This window comes from Chrysemys picta, chromosome 23, assembly GCF_011386835.1.
Source record: "Chrysemys picta bellii isolate R12L10 chromosome 23, ASM1138683v2, whole genome shotgun sequence".
Lineage (NCBI taxonomy): Eukaryota > Metazoa > Chordata > Testudines > Emydidae > Chrysemys > Chrysemys picta.
This window is the reverse complement of record NC_088813.1, coordinates 17,661,671-17,680,974: the sequence shown is the minus strand read 5'-3', so window position 1 is coordinate 17,680,974 and position 19,304 is coordinate 17,661,671. Positions and strand designations below refer to the sequence as shown.

The following is a 19,304-nucleotide window of genomic DNA, read 5'->3' as shown; positions in this document are numbered from 1 at the left end:
AAATATCCGTAAGTGAACCAATTGCAGGGCTGTTAACACCTCTGAAATAAGTCATTTATTGAGTCTGTGACAGGTTGGCTGATGAGAGATGTTAGCTCTGATGCAGGTGATTGTTCACTTGCTGGCTAAATGTTTGTCAACAGCCTGTTTCAACTGAGGCTCTGTCTATGCTGTAACAAAACCAGAGGGCCCAGCTACATTACAGTCCCAGTCCCGTGTCTGGTTTCTGAGCATGCTGGCGTTTGATGTAGGTTTTGGTTGTGTCGAGTACCCATGCTTTTGCACTACTCAGGCCAGGAAATGCGGACTAAGCCCTATAGTTGCTAATCTTAAATCAAACAAGTGTGTCCTGGGTAATCTCTTATCTGTGCTTTGCTTATTACTTTATTATAACTATCTAAAAGGCCATCTTATTCTCTAATGCTCTGTTCCTAAGTAATACATATGCCCCCTGCATGTGCAAACTAGACCATTTATTTAAACTCCATTCCTTCCCTCCGTCTGCCACTGCAGGACCGAACTTGTGAAATCCTAGAAGATCTGGAAACCAACAGAATGGTCAGGAAGATGAGGAAGCGCATTTGCCTTGTTTTAGACTGTCTCTGTGCTCACGATTTCAGCGACAAGACAGCAGATTTAATCAACCTGCAGCATTACGTCATTAAAGAGAAGAGACTCAGCGAACGGGAGACTGTTGTTATATTCTACGATGTGGTACGAGTGGTGGAAGCATTACACAAGGTAGGGTCTCCGTGTAGCCTGTGCACGTGTCTTGGGGGAGTTTCATCCCAAATTAGTATCCTGGACTTCATAAAAGCAACTGAAGGATTACAAAGGATGGCTGTCTCAGCTCTTTTCCAATAACACAATCCTTTTCAAACATTAAGCTCTACGCAAGCCTCGGTATTCTGAGCCATACCAGAGCATCACCTCTCTTCCCCTGCTGTTTATTGATGGCACAACAGTTGCTGGCTGAGGAGAGAGAGCAGTTGGATTAGATGTAAATCAGGTGAACAGCAAAACTATTAACCTCAACAAAAAGAAACTTTCTGGGTTTGAGGCTGATCAAATCCAGGATCCACTCCAAAGCATTTCCCATGGAAGCAATATAAATCATAAGTGAGATAAAAACCCTGTGCTGCTAGTTTGAGATCAATGAACTGGAAATTACTGTGCTATAAAAATAGATTCCACTGAGGTTTCTGACTTGTTAGGCTGTAAAAAGTGACATCCGGCCTCCCTTAGCAGAGCCTTGCCAGTGAGCTAATAAACATGCACGTTCAGAAGAATTTCTCAGTCGAAAGGGGCATTGCCGGGACTGGGCAGCCTGCAGCAGACCTGAGTTAGCAGGATTCTTACACTGCAGTTTTGAACCGGGCAACAAGAATGAAGCAGACAGAGTAGTGCAAGAGCACTGGATACACCCTCAGTGGCAAATTAACACTTTGAATTTCATGGGGGTGTCACCAAGCTCATTAGATGAAGGGCCCTCAACATCTGACTGTTATGGTTATATTATTTGGGTATAGACAGCCTTCTTTACAGCTGTTTACCCCCAGAACCAACTGAAAAATACCAAACTGGGCCTCAGCAATGTTTGCAGACACTTATGTTGCTATTCTGAATGTAGACTGATCCAGCTATATCTCTACATTGTAGGCTTTACCTTCCATGGGCAGCTTGTGTGCTGGAATAGCTCTTGGATTGTATATCACAATAACAAATTCAACAGGCTAAGAGTGTGAGCATTTGCCTCTAATATTCTTCTAGTCGGAGGATGATGCAGTCTCTAAAATAGGATTAGTGCTTTGTATCCTCTGAGTGCTGGGGCCAGAACTGAACTCATTCTAAGGATGCTTGTGTTCATATGATATCATCTGATCTAATATGGAATCTGTCTTACAGAAAAATATTGTGCACAGAGACTTGAAACTAGGAAACATGGTGCTAAACAAAAGGTAAGTCCTTCCGAGGGCTTCTTTTTGCATCTGTTTTTTGGTGCTTCCTTAAGGGATTTCCTTTCTAGCAGACATCTCCTTCATGGGCTACAGAGGGGTGCAGATCATTAAGTTCACACATAGCTGCTATTCCAGAGATGGTGAGGGGGGAAGGAACAGTTTAATCTTTTGTCTGTTGTCCCCTCCCCTGCCAAAATTCTGTTCTTAGTGGTCCCCCAAAAGTGAGCAGAGCCCAACCAATCCCAGTCTCTTTCCCCTCCCCCAGATGTACTTCCACTGCCCACACCAAGCCGTTACCCTGTGGTCTAGACGTCAGGCACGCAGAGTCTTGGGTTCTGGTCTCAGCTCTGCTACTGAGCAGTGCCTCGGTTTGCCCATCTGTATAATGTGGATGACACCAATTGGCAACGTTGAGATTTAATGTTTGTCACATGCTTTGAGATTTGCAGATGAAAGTCCCTGTGTAAGAACTGAGCATTACCCCTGTGCCCGGATCCTGCTTGTGGCACGTGCTCCGAGCCTGGGAGTTGTGATGATGATAGGCAAACTGCAGCTTTTACCCTTCCTGGTCTGTTCAAGTGTATTTCTCTCAGGTCTTGGGCTGTTCCCTCTCCACATGGAATCTCACTATTCTCCCACTCTCAGTCCAAACCCCTTGGGCCACCGTCCTCAGATCACCTGTGATTACCTCAACAGATCAGTGCCCTCTGGGAGCAATGATCAAACAGCCTTCTTAAAGCAAAGTAGTGTTTGTTTAGAACAAAAGCATATAAAAGAAAATATCTGAAAACAGTAACCAATCCATAGGTATGCCTGCCTGCCTTCCTCAGAGTTCCCCGTTCCCCAACTTCCCTGACACTCCCACAGCTCTTGCAGGACCTGTCTTTGTTATTACCAGGAACAGCGCTTGGCAATTGGTCCCACCTCCTCTCCTGAGAGAGGCTTTTCGGTGTCTTTTTTGATTTCTTAGTTCCCAGCATTGGCAGAAAGAGCTGTGTCACTTAGGCCTGGAAGTAGGCCATTGTCCTGTAATTTTGCCCCTTAACCCTTACTGGGGGGCTGATTATTTGTAGCTAGTTGTTGTTTTCCTGCTTGCTTTTCCCACAGCCCCCTGTTAAACTAGATCCATGCATTCAGACAGGAGAGTAACCAAGCTACAATAACTTAATCTCTCTAACCAGGTCACATACAGTGTTCCTAAATTATTACGTTACAGGTCCCTGTCCATCAGTTGCATCTTGATGGCAGTGCCTTTGGAGTATGATTTGTGAGAGGCGAGGGGAACAAAAATTGTCTAATTTGACTTTGTAAACAAATAATCCAGATTGAATTTCATACCCTAATTCTAGATGGATTTGAGCCTGAAATTTCCATTCTTAGCTGTTCCATAGAAGGCTGCTAATACACATGGCAGAGTTATTGCCGATTAGTTTTCAGTTTCTAATGTTAATCCCTTCTACGCTGCGCAATTTGAGCAAAGCTTAACTGACTGCTAAATTCAAACGGGTAATCAGCCTCTAATACGAATTCTGAGGCTTCCGGAGCAAAGTCCATGAAAATCTCATTCTTACTGCCAAACAATTAAGGGTTATTTTCATGCTTTATAGAAGGCAGGATAAAACCTTTCAATAACCTATGGCCAGCGATAAGACCAGGTCAGACTAGATGATCATCATGTCTTTTCTGGCCTTAAACTCTACAAATCTATGAAAGAAAAAGTCTATAGCAAGGAGAACGTAAGTGTGCGGGTGGTGGTGGTGCCCTGTGCTAGACAGGAGGCCAGACTATCACATCAGTCTTCTGGCCTTAAGCTCTGACTCTAAACAGCTTCCTTTCTGCAGGCTGGAGAGTGGGTAGGGACTGGATTGGGAAATGGATCTTATCTCGGTAGGACATTGAAGAGAGAAGGGAACAGGTGCTGGTTTTACCTGTAAGCTAGTAGTTATTGTCTGTCGTTCTGGGGTTTTACTAGTAAAGACAAAATGCAAGTAAGCATAGAAAAGATATGATGGTTTGACAAGTCTAAAGCACCTGGGTTTTTGTGGGAGTTGGGATGTTTGGATGCTAAACTGTACCTCTCCTGGGATTATTCATGTTGTATATAGCTCAGATCAAACTAGCTTTATAAGATCCACTCATAATTATAGATTAGTGCGGGTCTAGGCTGCAGCAGGATATAAAAAGCACTGCATTAATGCAAGATCCCCCTTAAAGAACAGTTATCTGTAGTCAGTTCTACATTTACTTTGCAGGTTTTTATCGTCTGACTTACAGGGGAAAAAAACTTGCTCGGTTTACAGATCAGACGATGTTTTGGTAACTGCTGACACCATATTCTGCCTCGGTCTGAAAATCCACCTTTATTGCCTCTTACCTCATCGCTAGTAACAAAGATTCTGTAGCTGGGATTTATCTGACCATTCGGGTGCACAAGGCAGACTAGAACCCTATTGGTTCTGCAGGGCTAATGGGAGTAAAAGTGTAGTCAGTAAAGTGCAGTCAGATCCCAAGATGTGTAGAGAGCTAGACATGTTAGTAAGTTGTAAATTGGTCCCATATTTACATGGTCACACTTCTCACTAGCACCACCCTCTATATTCAATCCAGGAGCCTTCTGAGTGGTCCTTTTAAAATCTATGTTCAGCCAGTTCTCACCGGCTAAGCTGACCCTTCTGTCTCTCCCCAAGTTGTATTTGACACCAGACACCTGTTTGTGCTTTCTTATTTTTCCTTGCAAGATGGGTGCTCCTAGCCTGTTTCCTGCTTTCATTCTGGTGTTGTGCTGACTCCCTTTCCAGCTTCAATTGTATTTTGCTGCTGCTTCTTTCACAACTGGTTTGAAGTTGCTTAAACTCTGGGACTTGATTCTGCCCTCAGTTGCACCTGAGCTGCCCCATTGAAGACAGTGGGATTGGGTGGGTGTAAAGAAGGCGGAAAGGGGCCCTTGTTTTTGTGGAAATGAGCCAGGAGTTAATTACTTCTGATAATTTATTTCAGTCAGGCTTTCAATTTCTCTTCCACTGGCCAAACAGCAGAATTTTCTATCTTGGAGCCATTGTGCACCAACTCTAGTGCGGGTGGTGTGCATACCTCAGAGGGCAGGATCTGGTCCTTAAGTTGTGTTTGGAAAATAAAAACAGGGGGCTGCCCAGCCTAAAATATTCAAACACCCAGATACATTCCCCTTCTCTGGAGAAAGTGAACTCTCCTGTTCCAGGGAGGTTGGCACAGCTTCTCTTCTTTTTTTATGGGTGGGAGGTGCAACCCAAGTTCCTAGAAAAGAAAAAAACAGACCATCAGCCAGAAGGCTCATAACTGAAGTGTGACTCATTGAAACCAAACGGCGCTGATGCAAATCTCCGTTTATTTCTCTCTCCCAGTCCTGTTGGAATGGGATTGACTGCCTTGTGGGAATAAAGCCATCATTTCTCTGCAGTTAAATTGTAAGAGCTGGTCACCAGTGTCTCAGTAACCCAAGTAAAGCTTAAAGTCTGCCAAAAAAAAGTGGAGGATCTTTTGAGTTAATCCTGTTTTCTGACACTCATTCAAAACTGGACTTTAATTGAGTAACCAGTGGCTCAGTTCTGAATGCTGCAATCCTATAGTATTATCCAACACAGCGTGTGGCTTTATTCCGACGTACAGTCGGCCTTGTTGGCCTTTCTTTTTGTCCCAAAAATCTAGTCTTGTCTTAACAAGACAAACTTAGCTGGTGACTTCTCAAGCCTTTTAATATAGTGAAAATAAAGTTTGCACTTTGAGAAGAGTTAGTCGTGCTCATTAGGCCCAAAGAAGTTGTATATCACATTCTGTGTAGCAAACCCTAGGGTTTCCCTTTGTGCGTCAGTGTTAGGCTATTCCTATCAAAACATACACTAACTTGGAGAAACATTCATGTTCTTTCCACTCTTAGTCTCTCCTCATTTTTAGCCATGCATATCTTCCCAGAACGTGAGCTCCATTACTTAAAATACCTCGCTGAATGTTGAACTAATCAGTTCAGTGTTTAAAATTCACGTTTAAAGTAAAATGGCCATCTAAGTTGAGTTCCCACTTTACTAAGCTGACGTGAATTTCACAGTAACTTTTAGAGTTAAGATTTTAGTGTTAGTGTTTTAAAATAGCTTAATCCCAGTCACAACTTTCACCAGAATTGGCAAGATGCCAGGGGAACGTGTTTCCACGTGATTCAGATTACACTACTGTTTCTATTCCACTTCTCTTCTCTTGTTACCTCGTGGCAGCACTGTCGTGCAATAGTTCATCTGCATAGTCTATATCATGGTCAGCATTCAAGCTGTGGCGCATCTCAGACACTCACTTGTATCCAAACTTGTCAGGGAAATGGGCACTTGTTGAGCATCACTTCTGCGTGTGCTTCCATTAGCTTTGTGAAGTATTGTGGTAGTCATCTTGTGTTGCCTTGCTAGTGTATTGTCCCTATCTTGCCTCCAATGTCCACATGTGGAATGTTCTTCTTAGAGCTTCATATGTGTTTGGCCATCCATGGCTCCTGCATCACGCCTTGGAGTTACTTTCCAGAAGTGTCGAGAATTAATGTCTTTTATCCAGCTTCAGATTTCTAAAGCTCTGATTTGGGGTGGAAATAGTGGTCACATTCTCAGTAGTTCATGTTGGGGCTGTGGGGCTTGGGCAGTCAGTGTGTTACTGCCCTGCTGATTATTAGATGGAAGCTCTGTATCCAGCAGTTTCAGGAATGACACGGGCTGCACTTGCACATTTCTTCTACTGTTGTACCTTGAGCTAGAGGCCAAGAGTGCACATTTCTTAACCATCTCGCCCTGCGGCTCATCTGATTCATTGGATGGGGATTTGGGGCTGTCTGGTTTTCTTGTTGGGTGATGTGATCAGAGAGAAGCTGTGGGAATCTAAAGTCTTATGCTCAACTCCCCCAATACCACCTTTCTGCTCCCACGCAGAATCTCTAGATACATGCTGGCTGTGTATACTCAGCTCCCAGTTCCTATTTGAAGACAAACAGAAAAGTCTTTACCTGCCCCGACTGAATGCTGTGGTTCCCCTGCAAGAGTTGGTGGCTTTCAGTGCAAGGAGCTGCTTTCCCTGTATTGTGTTTAACGATCACAGCTGCAGGATAAGCTTTCTGTTTAACTCCTTTGGTTGCGGGAAAGAGGCAAAATGAGACTTCCCTAAGGGTCCTTGCTACAAACATCACATGCCGGGGGGGGGGGGCACCAAACCGTCTGTGCACATGCATCCCTTACTAGCGAGACGGGAAAGGCATTTGAAGTGACACCAAGATGCTTGGGTATAAAGAACAGTTTTACCAAATATATGCTAGGTTTACTCTTGTCTAAAATAACGAGTTTTATGGCTAGAATGCCATTAACTGAAGAGAGAGAAACTCACTGGATCGTCTACAACGAGTCGTTGAAAAGGGGCAGGGAGGTAAGCTTTTGAATAGCTTGCTGTGGAGAGGGCCAATGATTTGGGCTGATCAGAAATGTTCTTTCGGCGCCAGACATGCCTGTTGTAAAAACCCATGTTTTCTCTGTTGGCTGCAGTGGTGGAGTTGGCTGACTGTCGCTTTATAAAATCCAAACCACAGACATCACGTTCCTAGGCTAATGAAAATACTGCAGCCGTTGTCACCTGGAAAACCGATCCCAGCATGAAAACCTCTGGCTAGCTCAGGCCACCCCCAAAGTAGCCAGTGCAGCAGCTTGATTCTACATTTGCAAATCAGATCAGATTTCAGTGCCTCAAGAAAGCCAAGCAACTCTGAACGTCTTCGTGTCTGTTAATCTAAACACTGAGCCTTTTACATCGCTAGCAAAGCTTGGATCTGCTATCCTTCCACAGCGTGTCTCTTGACATTCCACTTTTAATCTCTTGACAGTAGTCTAATGGGAGTCTCTTGAACATCAGTCTTGTTTCTTAAATAAAAATTATGGGGAAACTCTCTCCATTGCCAACCCATACTTGATTTTTGATTCTTCTAATATTTCATGGATAATTTTGACTGACTTAATCCACACCTGCCAGCACTACATTAGAAATACTTTCCCAGAGTATAATAATGTCATCTTCTAGACAGTGGCTTTGGCCTCCATTCTTTGAGTTTTATGTTAAGATTCTTAGATTGTTCAAGTGACTGAAAGTAACATGGAGGTAATTAATTTCATAATGAGCTTAACTCCAAGAATTTCTTAAATCAGATCAGGAATCCTGTAGAAACAAGGGTATTTTGGTGTGAAACGTGTGTGTATATCTAAAGTTTTTATCCTCTTTACCTAGAAACAGTTATCCATAAAGAAACTCCTAGTTATTGATTAACCATTGTCTGCACACTGGGTACATCCATGTAAAGAGTATCCAGGAAAGCCTGGTTGTGTGCTGTGAAACACTGCTGCAGTGGAGTACTTGTTTGAAGATGGGTCTGTGGAAAGATTGGGGGCGGGGGGAGAGGGTCAACTTCTCAAATGAAAAAGCAGCCATTTCTTGGTGCTCACAAGAGGTGGTAGAGATTTTAAAGCCCAACGCAGAGGTCCAGCTTGGCACTTTACCCCTTGCAAATACGATGCCAAGTCCTATTTTAGCATATTTAGAATGCCTCTCCCTCAGAATGGGCTGGGTTTATAACGACGGCTGCCAATGTAAAGCTAGCCTTTGCTTGGTGTTTTATTGGCTTCCTGCAAAGAAGTATAGTTGTTTCTGCCTTCGTGTTAATTCCCTTGGTTCACGCTGTCTGGCTCCTGACCTGGCTCTCCTTGCTCATTAATGCCTTGTAATCCTCCCCAGGACTCACCGAATAACCATAACAAACTTCTGTCTTGGAAAGCACCTAGTGAGCGAAGACGACCTGCTGAAGGATCAGCGAGGGAGCCCCGCGTACATCAGCCCAGACGTTCTCAGTGGTAGGCGATCCCCTTCCTTCCTCAGCGGGAGTTCACAGCCCTGCGCATGTAGTCAGCTTTGTTTTATTTGTATGCTGCTCTTGTTACTGGAAGAGAACTCTGTCTAGTCTTGTTCCCAGATGTAACATGCCTCCTAAGATCCTCTTACACCCCGATATTAGAACTAGCCAGGTGGGGAGGGGAAGGGAAGAGTGTTTGTAATTCTTGGATTAAGCTACACCGGAACAATGCTCTCTGACTCTGAAATCAGCATGTCCACACGTGGAGTTGGTCAGGAATCCTGGCGAAGTCCATGTGTAGACAAGCTCTTGGGCTCTGTCTTAATTCTGTCCCGCGAGGGATCTGTGCAGCTTAGCACATCCCACACAAGAACCAGGGCTCAGTCAGTGCTGATACCTCAGGAGTGTAGCACTTGCCCCTGGCTGTGCTGTCTGATGTTACACAGCTCCCTTTTGCTTAGTCTCTGGGTGCTGCCTTGGTGGAAATTAAAGATCCCATGGCCAACGTCCCGGCCGCTGAATCTGCAATAGCGAAGTAGTAGGTGGTGGTTGTGTTTGACTAGGCAGTGACTGCACTAGTGACCTGCGGCTTTAAAGCGTTTAGGGGACCTGGCACATAGCAGGGTGTCAAGCTAGAATCCCAAGTCTGTGCTACTACAGCTGAGCTGTTTGTGCCTGGAGAGAACGGGGCTTAGTGAGCTGTGATGTTCGGTGTTGCTTCCGAGTCGGCCCTGGCTGGTTCAAGGCCTGGCCCAAGCTGGTGTTTGACAACTACCTTGAGAGAGCTTGACTTCTGTGTGTTTGGATTCTGCCTTTTTCTGCTAGGAGACTTCCCTTGGTCTGTGGACTCTGTTGGACCCCTCTTAAAGTATCAATAAAAATGGCTTTTTATGTTCCCGGAGGCAGCAAAACCTGCAGAGACAGGCTGTTCTGTCTATCAGCAGGCACCTCTTAGTCCTGCCCGCAAGGCTCGAGTCTCTTCTCCCTGGCTTCATCCTGCCGGGGCAGGGGCAGAGACAGATCAGCAACAGCCGTGAGGTAGTTCACCCTGGAGTGTCTGCTTCCCATGGGTGCCTCACTGCACGTTTCCGGGCCTTGGCCCTGAGATACAGCAGGCTTCTGAAAATCTCTGGGGCATTTGATCTGCTTCCTTCCAGGACCTGTTTTAAGGCCCTGTCATTATCTTATGCGACATCTGTAGCATTGTAGCAGGTCAGCATGTGAGAAGTGAGCCCTTCATTGTTTGGTCAGCTGTAATCCAGGGACATCATTTGCCATGGAGCTTTGCACTAGAATGTAGTGGCTAGCTGCAGCAATGCCTGGCTGCTTCTTGACTCAATTGGGGCGAGTACAAAGATTTGGGGCGGAGGGGGGGAGGTAGGAAGGTGGGCAGGATTTTTAATTTTGTTCATCTTATCCTCTCCCCTCAATGCCTGATACAGAGGAACCGAGTGAGCCTCCAGAAAGCAAAGCCCCATAGGTCCATGTTACCCAGTATCTGTCCTAAGCCAGCAAACGCCCAGGGCCTCTGTGCAGAGAAACTCGCAGGCCAGAACCTGCTGAGAGCTCTGCAGGCCTGTAAGTATCTCGCCTGCTTCTCGAGGTATTGTGAGCTCCTGTGGCCAAGTGAGTGGAGTGAGTTAAGTACATTTCAGGGCACTGGGGCAGTCTGAGCAAAATTGGCTGCTCTTTGTGACAGAGGTTGCTTGGAACTCCCTGCTGCTGTCTCCAGCCCTCCTGCTTTGCTGGGGCTTCTCCTTACTCATCGGTGGGGTTCTGCAGTAATCTGGCCTGGGCCCGGGCCCTGCCTGACCTTGCCACTCATGGCTGCGTAGTGCTACTGGGAGCATTTCTTTGCTCTTCTAAAATCTCCCTTGTTGCCAAATTTGGGCATGACACATCTGTGGGCCCAGCCCTGCAAGGTTCTGGGCACCCTCCAGTCACATTGACTTCCCTGGAGTAGAGGCTGCTAAGGGCCTTGCAGGATAGAGCCTTGTATATTGGGACAGCCCACAGCTGCAGCACTGATGGCAGACCTTCCCAGGCAAAAGCCTGTGGTTCTGGGATGGATCCCTCTGGCATGAGCACCTTCCGAGCCAGTCCTGTGAAAGGGAAGAGTCTGTGTGTAACCCTGCACCCCCGGGAGCCTCAGGCTGGAGCCTGCAGTAAGAATGCAGCTCGGGAACCACTCAGTCCGTGGCCACAGTATCCTCTGAACCTGGCAGCAGATGAGACCCAAGGCCATCAGATTTTCCTTCCAAACTAGATGTTCATTTAGTTTCTAAGAGACTGTTCTTGGTGTGGTGGAGCCTCCTTCTGTCTGCATGTCTAATATTCTGGGGTGAGGGGGAGCTAAAGCAGCAGGGATCATTACTCCTTGTTTTAGGGCTCTCGAAGGAGCTGTCTCCTGCTAAGAGATGGGCTGAATGTCATGGCTGACCCAGTGTCACTGCAGAAGTCGGCAAGGAAGGAGGAGGGTGAGGTGCCTCTTGAGCTGCACAAAGCAAAGAATAATTAGTACCGATACCAAATGCTGCAGTGGTGACTCACTGGTGACTCAGAGGAAGTCGTTCCCTTAATCCTGTGCTGTGGTACAGCAACAGGAGCTCCTGCAAGCTCTTCTGTGCGTGATTGATGAGGTGACTGACTGCAGGGATTCTAAAGCAGCAATTCCCTCTAGCGCAGGGGTAGGCAGCCTAGAGCACACGGGCCGAAGGCGGCCCGCCAGCTGATTTTCAGTGACACTCACTGCCCGGGTCCTGGCCACCGGTCCGGGGGGCTCTGCATTTTAATTTAATTTTAAATGAAGCTTCTTAAACATTTTAAAAACCTTATTTACTTTACATACAACAATAGTTTAGTTCTATATTATAGACTTATAGAAAGAGACCTTCTAAAAACGTTAAAATGTATTACTGGCACGTGAAACCTTAAATTAGAGTGAATAAATGAAGACTCGGCACAGCACTTCTGAAAGGTTGCCGACCCCTGCTCTAGCGGATTCCAGAGTGCCATGGGGGCTGCAGTGGAGGGCTCCCGGGATGCTGAGGCATGGGGGAGAGGTTCTCTGAGCTGTGCCTCTTAATGTCAGACTTCAGCAACCATCTATTTCAGATCTCGCCTAAGGGCTGAGTCATGTCAGCTCAGTTGGGTGCATCATGTGTGACCAGCTTGGGAGTCTGCACCTCCACATGAATGGTGATGTGTCCTATACAGCCAGGCGATAGGGGCTGTATGGTGGTAGCTTTCAGATTGGGGCTAACCTGAGGTGGATATTTTTCCAGGTTCTTTTCCCAGTCCCCCCCCATGCTTCTCATTGCAGAGATCTTTAGTCTTCTGTCGTTTCACTCTTGCCAACAATGAAATTCCTCTGAACCTAATGAACTGGAGTTGGAGCAATACACACCTAGGAGTACTTTGCCCAATACGTGCAGCACCTAGTGTGGTGGACACTGATCATCAGTGCATGGCAGTGGGGTTGGGGAACAAAAGAAATGCCCTCAGGGCATCCCTGGTGAGGATGTAGAAGAGACAGGACTTTAGAGGAACCCCAGATGGGTTCAAGATGCTCATTCTATCTGCTTCTGGACAAAGGAAGGGCTGCGGGAGCACTACCAGAATATGAACCTGCATCTTCAGAGAGCAGGATAGGCCACATCCCAAGCCCCTGTGAAGTGCTGCATGGTGTCAGGCCATGAGAACTTGCACATTTAATGTAATCTCAAGGTCCTGTGGTAAATAACTTTTCCCCTCAGACAGGGGAAGGCTTCAGCTAGAGAACAGCTTGACTTCTTACCCATCAGTGTGCGTCCCGCAGAGGGGAGTTCACGTGCACACTGCATGCACTGTCTTAATGGAGACTCCTTCGAAAGGTGGCTGGCTAGCTCAGGAGCCAAAGGGTTATAATCATGCTGATCTAATGCCGAAAGAAGAACTTGCTTGGGAGACGGTTCCTGTGCTGCGCCATACTGAATAAGAGCCCGAGGTCGCAGCATCGCGTGACCTGCTTTTGTCCCTTCCTCTCTCCAGGTCGGCCGTATCGTGGGAAACCCAGCGATATGTGGGCACTGGGCGTGGTGCTCTTCACCATGCTGTACGGCCAGTTTCCTTTCTATGACAGCATACCTCAGGAGCTCTTCCGCAAAATCAAGGCTGCCGAGTACACCATCCCTGAGTGAGTGACCCAGCCCCCGGCACGCCCAGCCCCTAGTGCATGCGGAACAGTGGCTGTGGGAGCTCCAGCTACCGAAAGGCCCTGGGCGTCAGTGGCGCTGGGTGCAAGCGTTCCAGCATATAGTGCCCTACAAGGATGCAGGAGCTGTGCTCTGGCACCTTGTTCTAAATGTGAGCCAGGCCCTAGCACTGCTGCCCCCAGCTTGAACAAGGAAACATGGAAATCGAACCGAAGGAAATCAAACCCAGTAGTTAATTTTGAGCTCTAGTGAATCCGAGCACGGCCCTTGCGCTGCATGTGCTGTCCTGCTCTCCCGTCCCCTGCCCCACACCAGCCCCTGGCTAGTCCTCCCACATCCAGCAATCTCTGAGCTGAGTAACCGTCGTGGCCTTTGTCTTGCTCTGACGGCACCTTTCTCTGGCAGAGATGGGCGGGTTTCTGAAAACACTGTGTGTTTGATCCGAAAACTGCTGGTGTTGGATCCGCAGCAGCGTCTCACGGCCTCCGAAGTACTGGAATCCCTCAGCTCCATCATAGCATCGTGGTGAGTGCTTCCAGCTTCAGGAGGATGGGGAGTTTGTGCTTCCTGGGGGTCAGGCGTACCTCGCTTGTGCAACAGGAATATATTGCTATTGAGACTTGGGCGGCCCACGGGTTGTAACCAGTGATATGAAGTCCAACTAAGTAAAACCAGGCATGAGCCCTGAAAAGGGCACAGGGTAGATGTTTCTGTTCTAAATTAGAGCATTTAATCGTGGGGGGGCACAGGGATGCCATTTAAGGATCAATCTGACTCCAGAACTGTGCACGTACTGAGCAAGAGGAAGCTCTTCTGTCTCAGCCCCTAGCCAAGGGCCCATTCCAGCAACAGTTCCTTGTTCTCCCCGCCCCCCCTCCCCCCCCAGCTGTGCAGTGCAGTCTCTGCTGCAGAATGCCCCAAGCCTGGCGCTAGAGTGGGCACCCGGTGAGTCAGCAGCAAACTCAGCAATTTCTGGAACACGGGCTATTTTCATTTCTGCCTAAACAAGGCAGTAAGAGTGCCACATCCTGCTTAGAGCACTGGCGAAAACCAAGAGTGTGAAGTAGCGTCTTCCGTTGCGTAGTGTGCGAGGCATCGAGACAGATGCCCACCCTAGACACACCTGGTTAGCTGGAGCTGCAGTGAGCACACAGGTGCTGCGTGGCAGGTGGGACGTACCCTGTCTGTGTGTTTAGTGACACTAGTGTCTGTGCCATAAATTGCTAATGCACTGTGTTCTCCACACCCCAGGCAGTCCATGTCCTCACTAAGTGGCCCTTTGCAAGTGGTGCCTGATATTGATGACCAGGTGACTAACCCAGAAACCCCCCAAGAGGTAAGAAGGCAGCGTGGCGGTCAGCTTATTTCACACGGTGTTGAGATATAGGGAGGCTTTGGTTGTGGTGGGCAGATAACCAGCTGTCCTGCCGAGTGGGCACATATGAGAATTTGTCCCTGCTCTGACAGCCAGCTCCTTTCCCCCAGGCCTCAGCACGCTTCCCCTTCAGTTGCCTTTCTCCTCAACTCCCACTTTTTCTTGTCCCTTCACTTCCCTTGTGTCGTCTTGTCAGGAGGACCCCTGCCCTCCACAGCACCTCCCCTAGACAGGGAGGGGAGCGCTGCTGGAATCACAGTGCAGAAGGTGGCGTGAGCTCTCAGGTCTCCATCGGTAACAGTGACCCTAGGTCGGGGTAGTCAGTCATACTGTGGGCCAAATCCAGACCGCCAGATGCTTTTGAACGGCCCCTGAATTTTTTTATTTACTCATTATCATTATTTTCTATTATTTTTTTCTCTGGAGTTTGGACCTTGACTATACCTTGACCAAGAAATTTGGACCCTGGCAACAAATAATTGACTCCCCGTGCTCTACGGAATAGCTGTCGATGCCTTCCAACAGGGCAGTGGCAGTGGAGCTTTGCAGAGGAAGCATCTGGCAGCACCAGCTAGCTCAGCTCACACACGCTATATTGGTCTCTTAGCTTTTCTGTTCAACAATTGGGCTTGAATTTCCCATGTGTAAATGCGGTCCCCAGAGTTGCAGCGTCGCTGCGGGGAGAACCAGGAAGTGGTAGCAGCACGGCCTCTGCACCTCTCGCGTATTCTGCAGCGTGAATAAACATCCTGTGCTCTTTGCCAGTGCATTTGTGTGGGAAGTGATGGCTGGTGACCTTGCTGCGCCAGCGCACCTCTTAGAGCCTTGGTACTGCTCCACACTGAGCAGCCCGGGCTGTGTTCCCAGCCTGGGGGAAAGTGGCTGCCTCTTGGCCCACTCACCTCGTGGTCAGATTCCCAGATCAAGTGTAGTTGGCAGCTCTGGGGCGAGATGCCCACCCTTTGCCCATTCTGAGTGGGCAGGGGCCAAGGGACAGCTCATGATTGCCCCATTCCTACTTTTCCCTGGTGGTGACTGCATGGGAACCCTACACGTGTCTGTGTTAGTAGACAGGCTGCCCAGAGGCCTGCATGCTTTGGTTAGGTGAACTCGTTCGCTGCTTTATCGGTAGCTCAGGACTATCTAAGATGGGTATTGGCAAAGGCCCATCAATGCGCTGAGTGTGCCAAGACTAATGAGTTCTTGGCTGTTAGGCCTCAGGGGCTCACACCAACTGGCTGTGCACAAGCGTGCTTTGCCACGGGACTGGCACTCCCACAGCGCTGACTCACTTTGTGTTGTCTGCAGGCGAAGGTGACCGAAGAGTGCTCGCAGTACGAGTTTGAGAACTACATGAGGCAGCAGCTGCTCCTGGCTGAGGAGAAGAACACGCTGCACGAGGCGAAGAGCTTCCTGCAGAAGCGGCAGTTTGGGAACATCCCGCCCGTGCGACGCCTGGGGCATGATGCCCAGCCCATGAACCCTTTGGATGCTGCCATCCTGGCCCAGCGATACCTTCGGAAATAGCTTCCCACACATCCAACAGCACAAGCACCATCCTGCAGTCTGCCTTTCACGTTGCTACTACAGCTCGACAGCAATACCTGTGCCCTGTGATAGAGATTAATGTAGCAGCTCCTTCAAGCTCTGTTAAGGGACACGCCTCATGCTCGCTCTGTTGGAGGGAGAAGACTTTTGAGAAAGGTAGTTTTGGAAGCAGCAAACTCTTGGCATCTTTTGGAATCTCCGATTTTTAAATCCAAGCCTGGATGACTAATCTGCTTTTAATCATGACTTTTTAATCTACCTCTGTCTTTTTAACTGTGCTGTTCTCTGGATGGAGCAAAACCTCTGGGAAGGGAGACGATTACCAAGGGTGAAATCGATATGTGGCTGAGTGCAGTATGGAGAGTTGGCTGGTAGCATTTGCTCCATATGGTTTGAATAAGCTTAATTTTATCTGGGTTTCATGAAAGTAACAATTTCTTGAAACCTCCCACCCCTTATCTGCATGAAACCTTCGTTCTATTTTTAACACAACACCTGGGTTGGATATATTTTGTCTAATCCTGGCTGGTGTCTCCGTAACAGCACTTTTGGCCTTTAATAAGCATCATACGAACATTAACATCCTGGTTACCTTAGACAGCTAAGAAATGAAGCCTGTTTCCTGAGCAGTGGGACCAGGGGGAGATGCCAATGACCATTTCAGGCCAGCATTACAAAGCTCTATTATAAAGTCTTTCCAGGCTTATTCAGAGGTTTTGCAGAACCCCATTTAGCCCGTCTTGGCCCTGACTCCCCCTCATGGATTCTTTTAGCCTCTCAAGAATATATGATTGATCCTGTTTTTCAGTAGCTTATCTAAGGTGCAGTAAATTTGCATTAATTCTGTTAGCATTTTCACCGTTCATCCTGGTACACAGATAATATGAGTTATAATGTGAAAAAGTTCCCCAGAATAATCTGTGTCGAATTAGAGGGAGGGGTTGGCTAAAGCCTCTACCGTATGTGCTCTCTAGTTTATCTTGCCCTCCCAGTCCTGCCATGTGAATCTGGTGCTGTTCCTCTGGTCTGGCCATTGGGAATTAGCGTGGACAGGGACATCCCAGCTTCCACCACCAAATGCCATTAAATAAGCATTGGGCTGTGTTGAGAACAGGATAGATCATTTCAGAGCCTCATTTTGTGAACTGGATGCCGGTCTTGCCAGAGAACTGTTCTCACCAGAGAGATCCCATGGCCTACGCTGCCTGATCCAGGCGTCTGATTAACCCAGAAGCCAGTTTTGCTTTTCCCCTAGACCTGACCACACACTGTTCCCAGCCGTAGCTTGGAGCCCCACAGCACTCACGCGAATAAGCTTTAATGTAATGGTCTCTCTTAGTTGTGGTAACCAAAGAAACCACCTGATTTCAGGGGAGCTATATAAAAAAGCAGTAGTGTGGATAGCTGGGAGCTGGCTGGGCAGGTGCGAGGAAATGCTGGAATAACAGATGCGAGAAGCTGGCAATCCCTGGACCCTGGCACGGAGATGGGAATTGTGCTGGCCACAGGTTGGGCTCAGGGTTGCCAAATCAAAAGTACTTCTCACTAGATACAGGGGTTTGTGCTGAGAAGTAGCAACATCAGCCAAGTACCTGGAACAGGTGCTCGCTGGCTGAGCCCCCGTGTCACTGGGTATCCAGTGAGGGGCCGCAGCCCGTGCAGTCCCCAGCACCTGCTTTTTCGTTCCCCCAGTACGTGAGTGAGCGCAAGCATGGCCTGAGTCGTGGGATTTATTTGTAGCTTGTTGCCGTCTCTTGCCTAAAGGCTGGAGATGTCTTAGCCTGTTCCCAGTTGTATTTAAATCTACAGCCCTCTGTCAGTGGATTCTGCCTGTTGATGCACTGGGGGGCTGAACTGAAATTCCTTGGCGGGAATGTTAATTGTAAGCTTTGGGCATTATGTTCTGCCTCCGAACTCCCTGAAGCAGATTCACGGTGTGCAGGAAGTTCCTCATGAACACTAACAGGGACTAGAACAGCCTCGCCAAGCTCGCCGGGATGAGCCAGTAGCTTGAAGTCGTATTAGTCTCTTATTTATTTTGTTCAAAGATGCTACGTACGGGTGTGGCACCACTACCCTTCAGTGCCGTCAGCGTGAGAGCTGGCATGCGGAGCCCCTTGCCATTGGCTGCTCAAAAATATCAGCCAACCACCACGTAACAGCTCTGCCAGGCAGGCCTCCCTGCGGGCTTGCCCTGCACCGTGCGGGAAGGGCTTTCTGAGACCTGGGCACTGCACACCGCCTCAGGGCAACAGCCTGACGGCCCATTCTTGCCAGTTCCTCTTCCCCTCCACAGTTCTCACGGCAGGCTGGAGCCCAGGAGCGCTGTGTGGATTGTTGCACCTCCAGTCCCCCCCGCCGTCCCCCATCCGCCCCCCCGGTCTAGCTCGCTACTTGTTCGTGTTTTGTTTTTTTCCCAAAGTTAAAGCAATATTCTGGGGACTCTGCAAAGTTGTATAATACTGAGTATTCCTGCAAATGACTAATCACCAGTGAATGATCACATGTTTATAGTAAAGAAACTGGAAAAAGATGGCAGTGCCCGGGGCGGGTTTGAGAGCTGCTGGGGTTGGTTTCAGTAGATTAGACATATGACATGCTGTAGACAAGGATCCTAGTGTAAAAAATGGAAAAAAAAAAAATTTGTATAAAGACATATTTTTGTACTACATCAAAACTCTTCCTGCATGTCAGCAATAAAATTTCATAATGTAGAACTGGCGTCACGTGGCCCAGTGTGGTGTGGGGGTGTGTGTGTGGGTGTGTCGGGGGGGGTGACCGCTTGGCCCTACGCTGAGCAGCCTGAGTGGGGAAAGATGGTGACTCTACTCAGCCTCCCAAGGAGCTGGGGGTGAGCAGGACTAGCCCACCTGAGAATCCCTAACCCCTCCCTCATCTTCCTGCTGGGACTAGTGGGGTCTCTTGTTCCTGCTTTGGTCCTGCCCGAGGGACAGCCCCCAGTGTAGGGCTTGCAGTGCATGGGGTGAAGCACTAGAGGTCACTCAAAGCCAGAGCCTGCGCTGGCGTTACTCTGACATGCCGGACTGAGTTCACCCAGCTGCAGGATGGCAAATCCCCCGGGGTGAGTGTCTGGGCCAGGTGCAGGCAGCCAGGCCTGGAGTGTCCTTGGGCAGACACAGCCCCCTGCTAACACTGGCCATTCAGCAGCCGTGTCCGCAGTCTCGCTCCTGCCGTGCTGCTGGGGAGCCCACGCCCTTGGTGGGCCGTGGGCCTAGCCCCCAGCGAGCTGGGAAAGCAGCAAGAGGCGTTAACCCCCAAAGTGGGTAAAGACGATGGGGTGAAGAAGGGACACGTGGACAGAGGAGGGAAGCATT

General features: G+C 48.4%; 1 protein-coding gene across 2 annotated transcripts in view; it reads left to right on the top strand.

The window, feature by feature from the left end:
- STK40 (serine/threonine kinase 40) overlaps positions 1-18,683 on the top strand; it is a 39,923-nt gene extending 21,240 nt beyond the window's left edge. For both annotated transcript variants that reach the window (XM_008167109.4, XM_024104219.3), the window contains exons 6-12: positions 514-741; positions 1,906-1,958; positions 8,739-8,854; positions 12,883-13,027; positions 13,452-13,571; positions 14,298-14,382; positions 15,730-18,683. In XM_008167109.4, the coding sequence (XP_008165331.2) occupies positions 514-741; positions 1,906-1,958; positions 8,739-8,854; positions 12,883-13,027; positions 13,452-13,571; positions 14,298-14,382; positions 15,730-15,948 (966 nt within the window). In that variant the 3' untranslated portion in view covers positions 15,949-18,683. The remainder of the gene's footprint in view (positions 1-513; positions 742-1,905; positions 1,959-8,738; positions 8,855-12,882; positions 13,028-13,451; positions 13,572-14,297; positions 14,383-15,729) is intronic.
- The last annotated feature ends 621 nt before the right edge of the window (positions 18,684-19,304 follow it).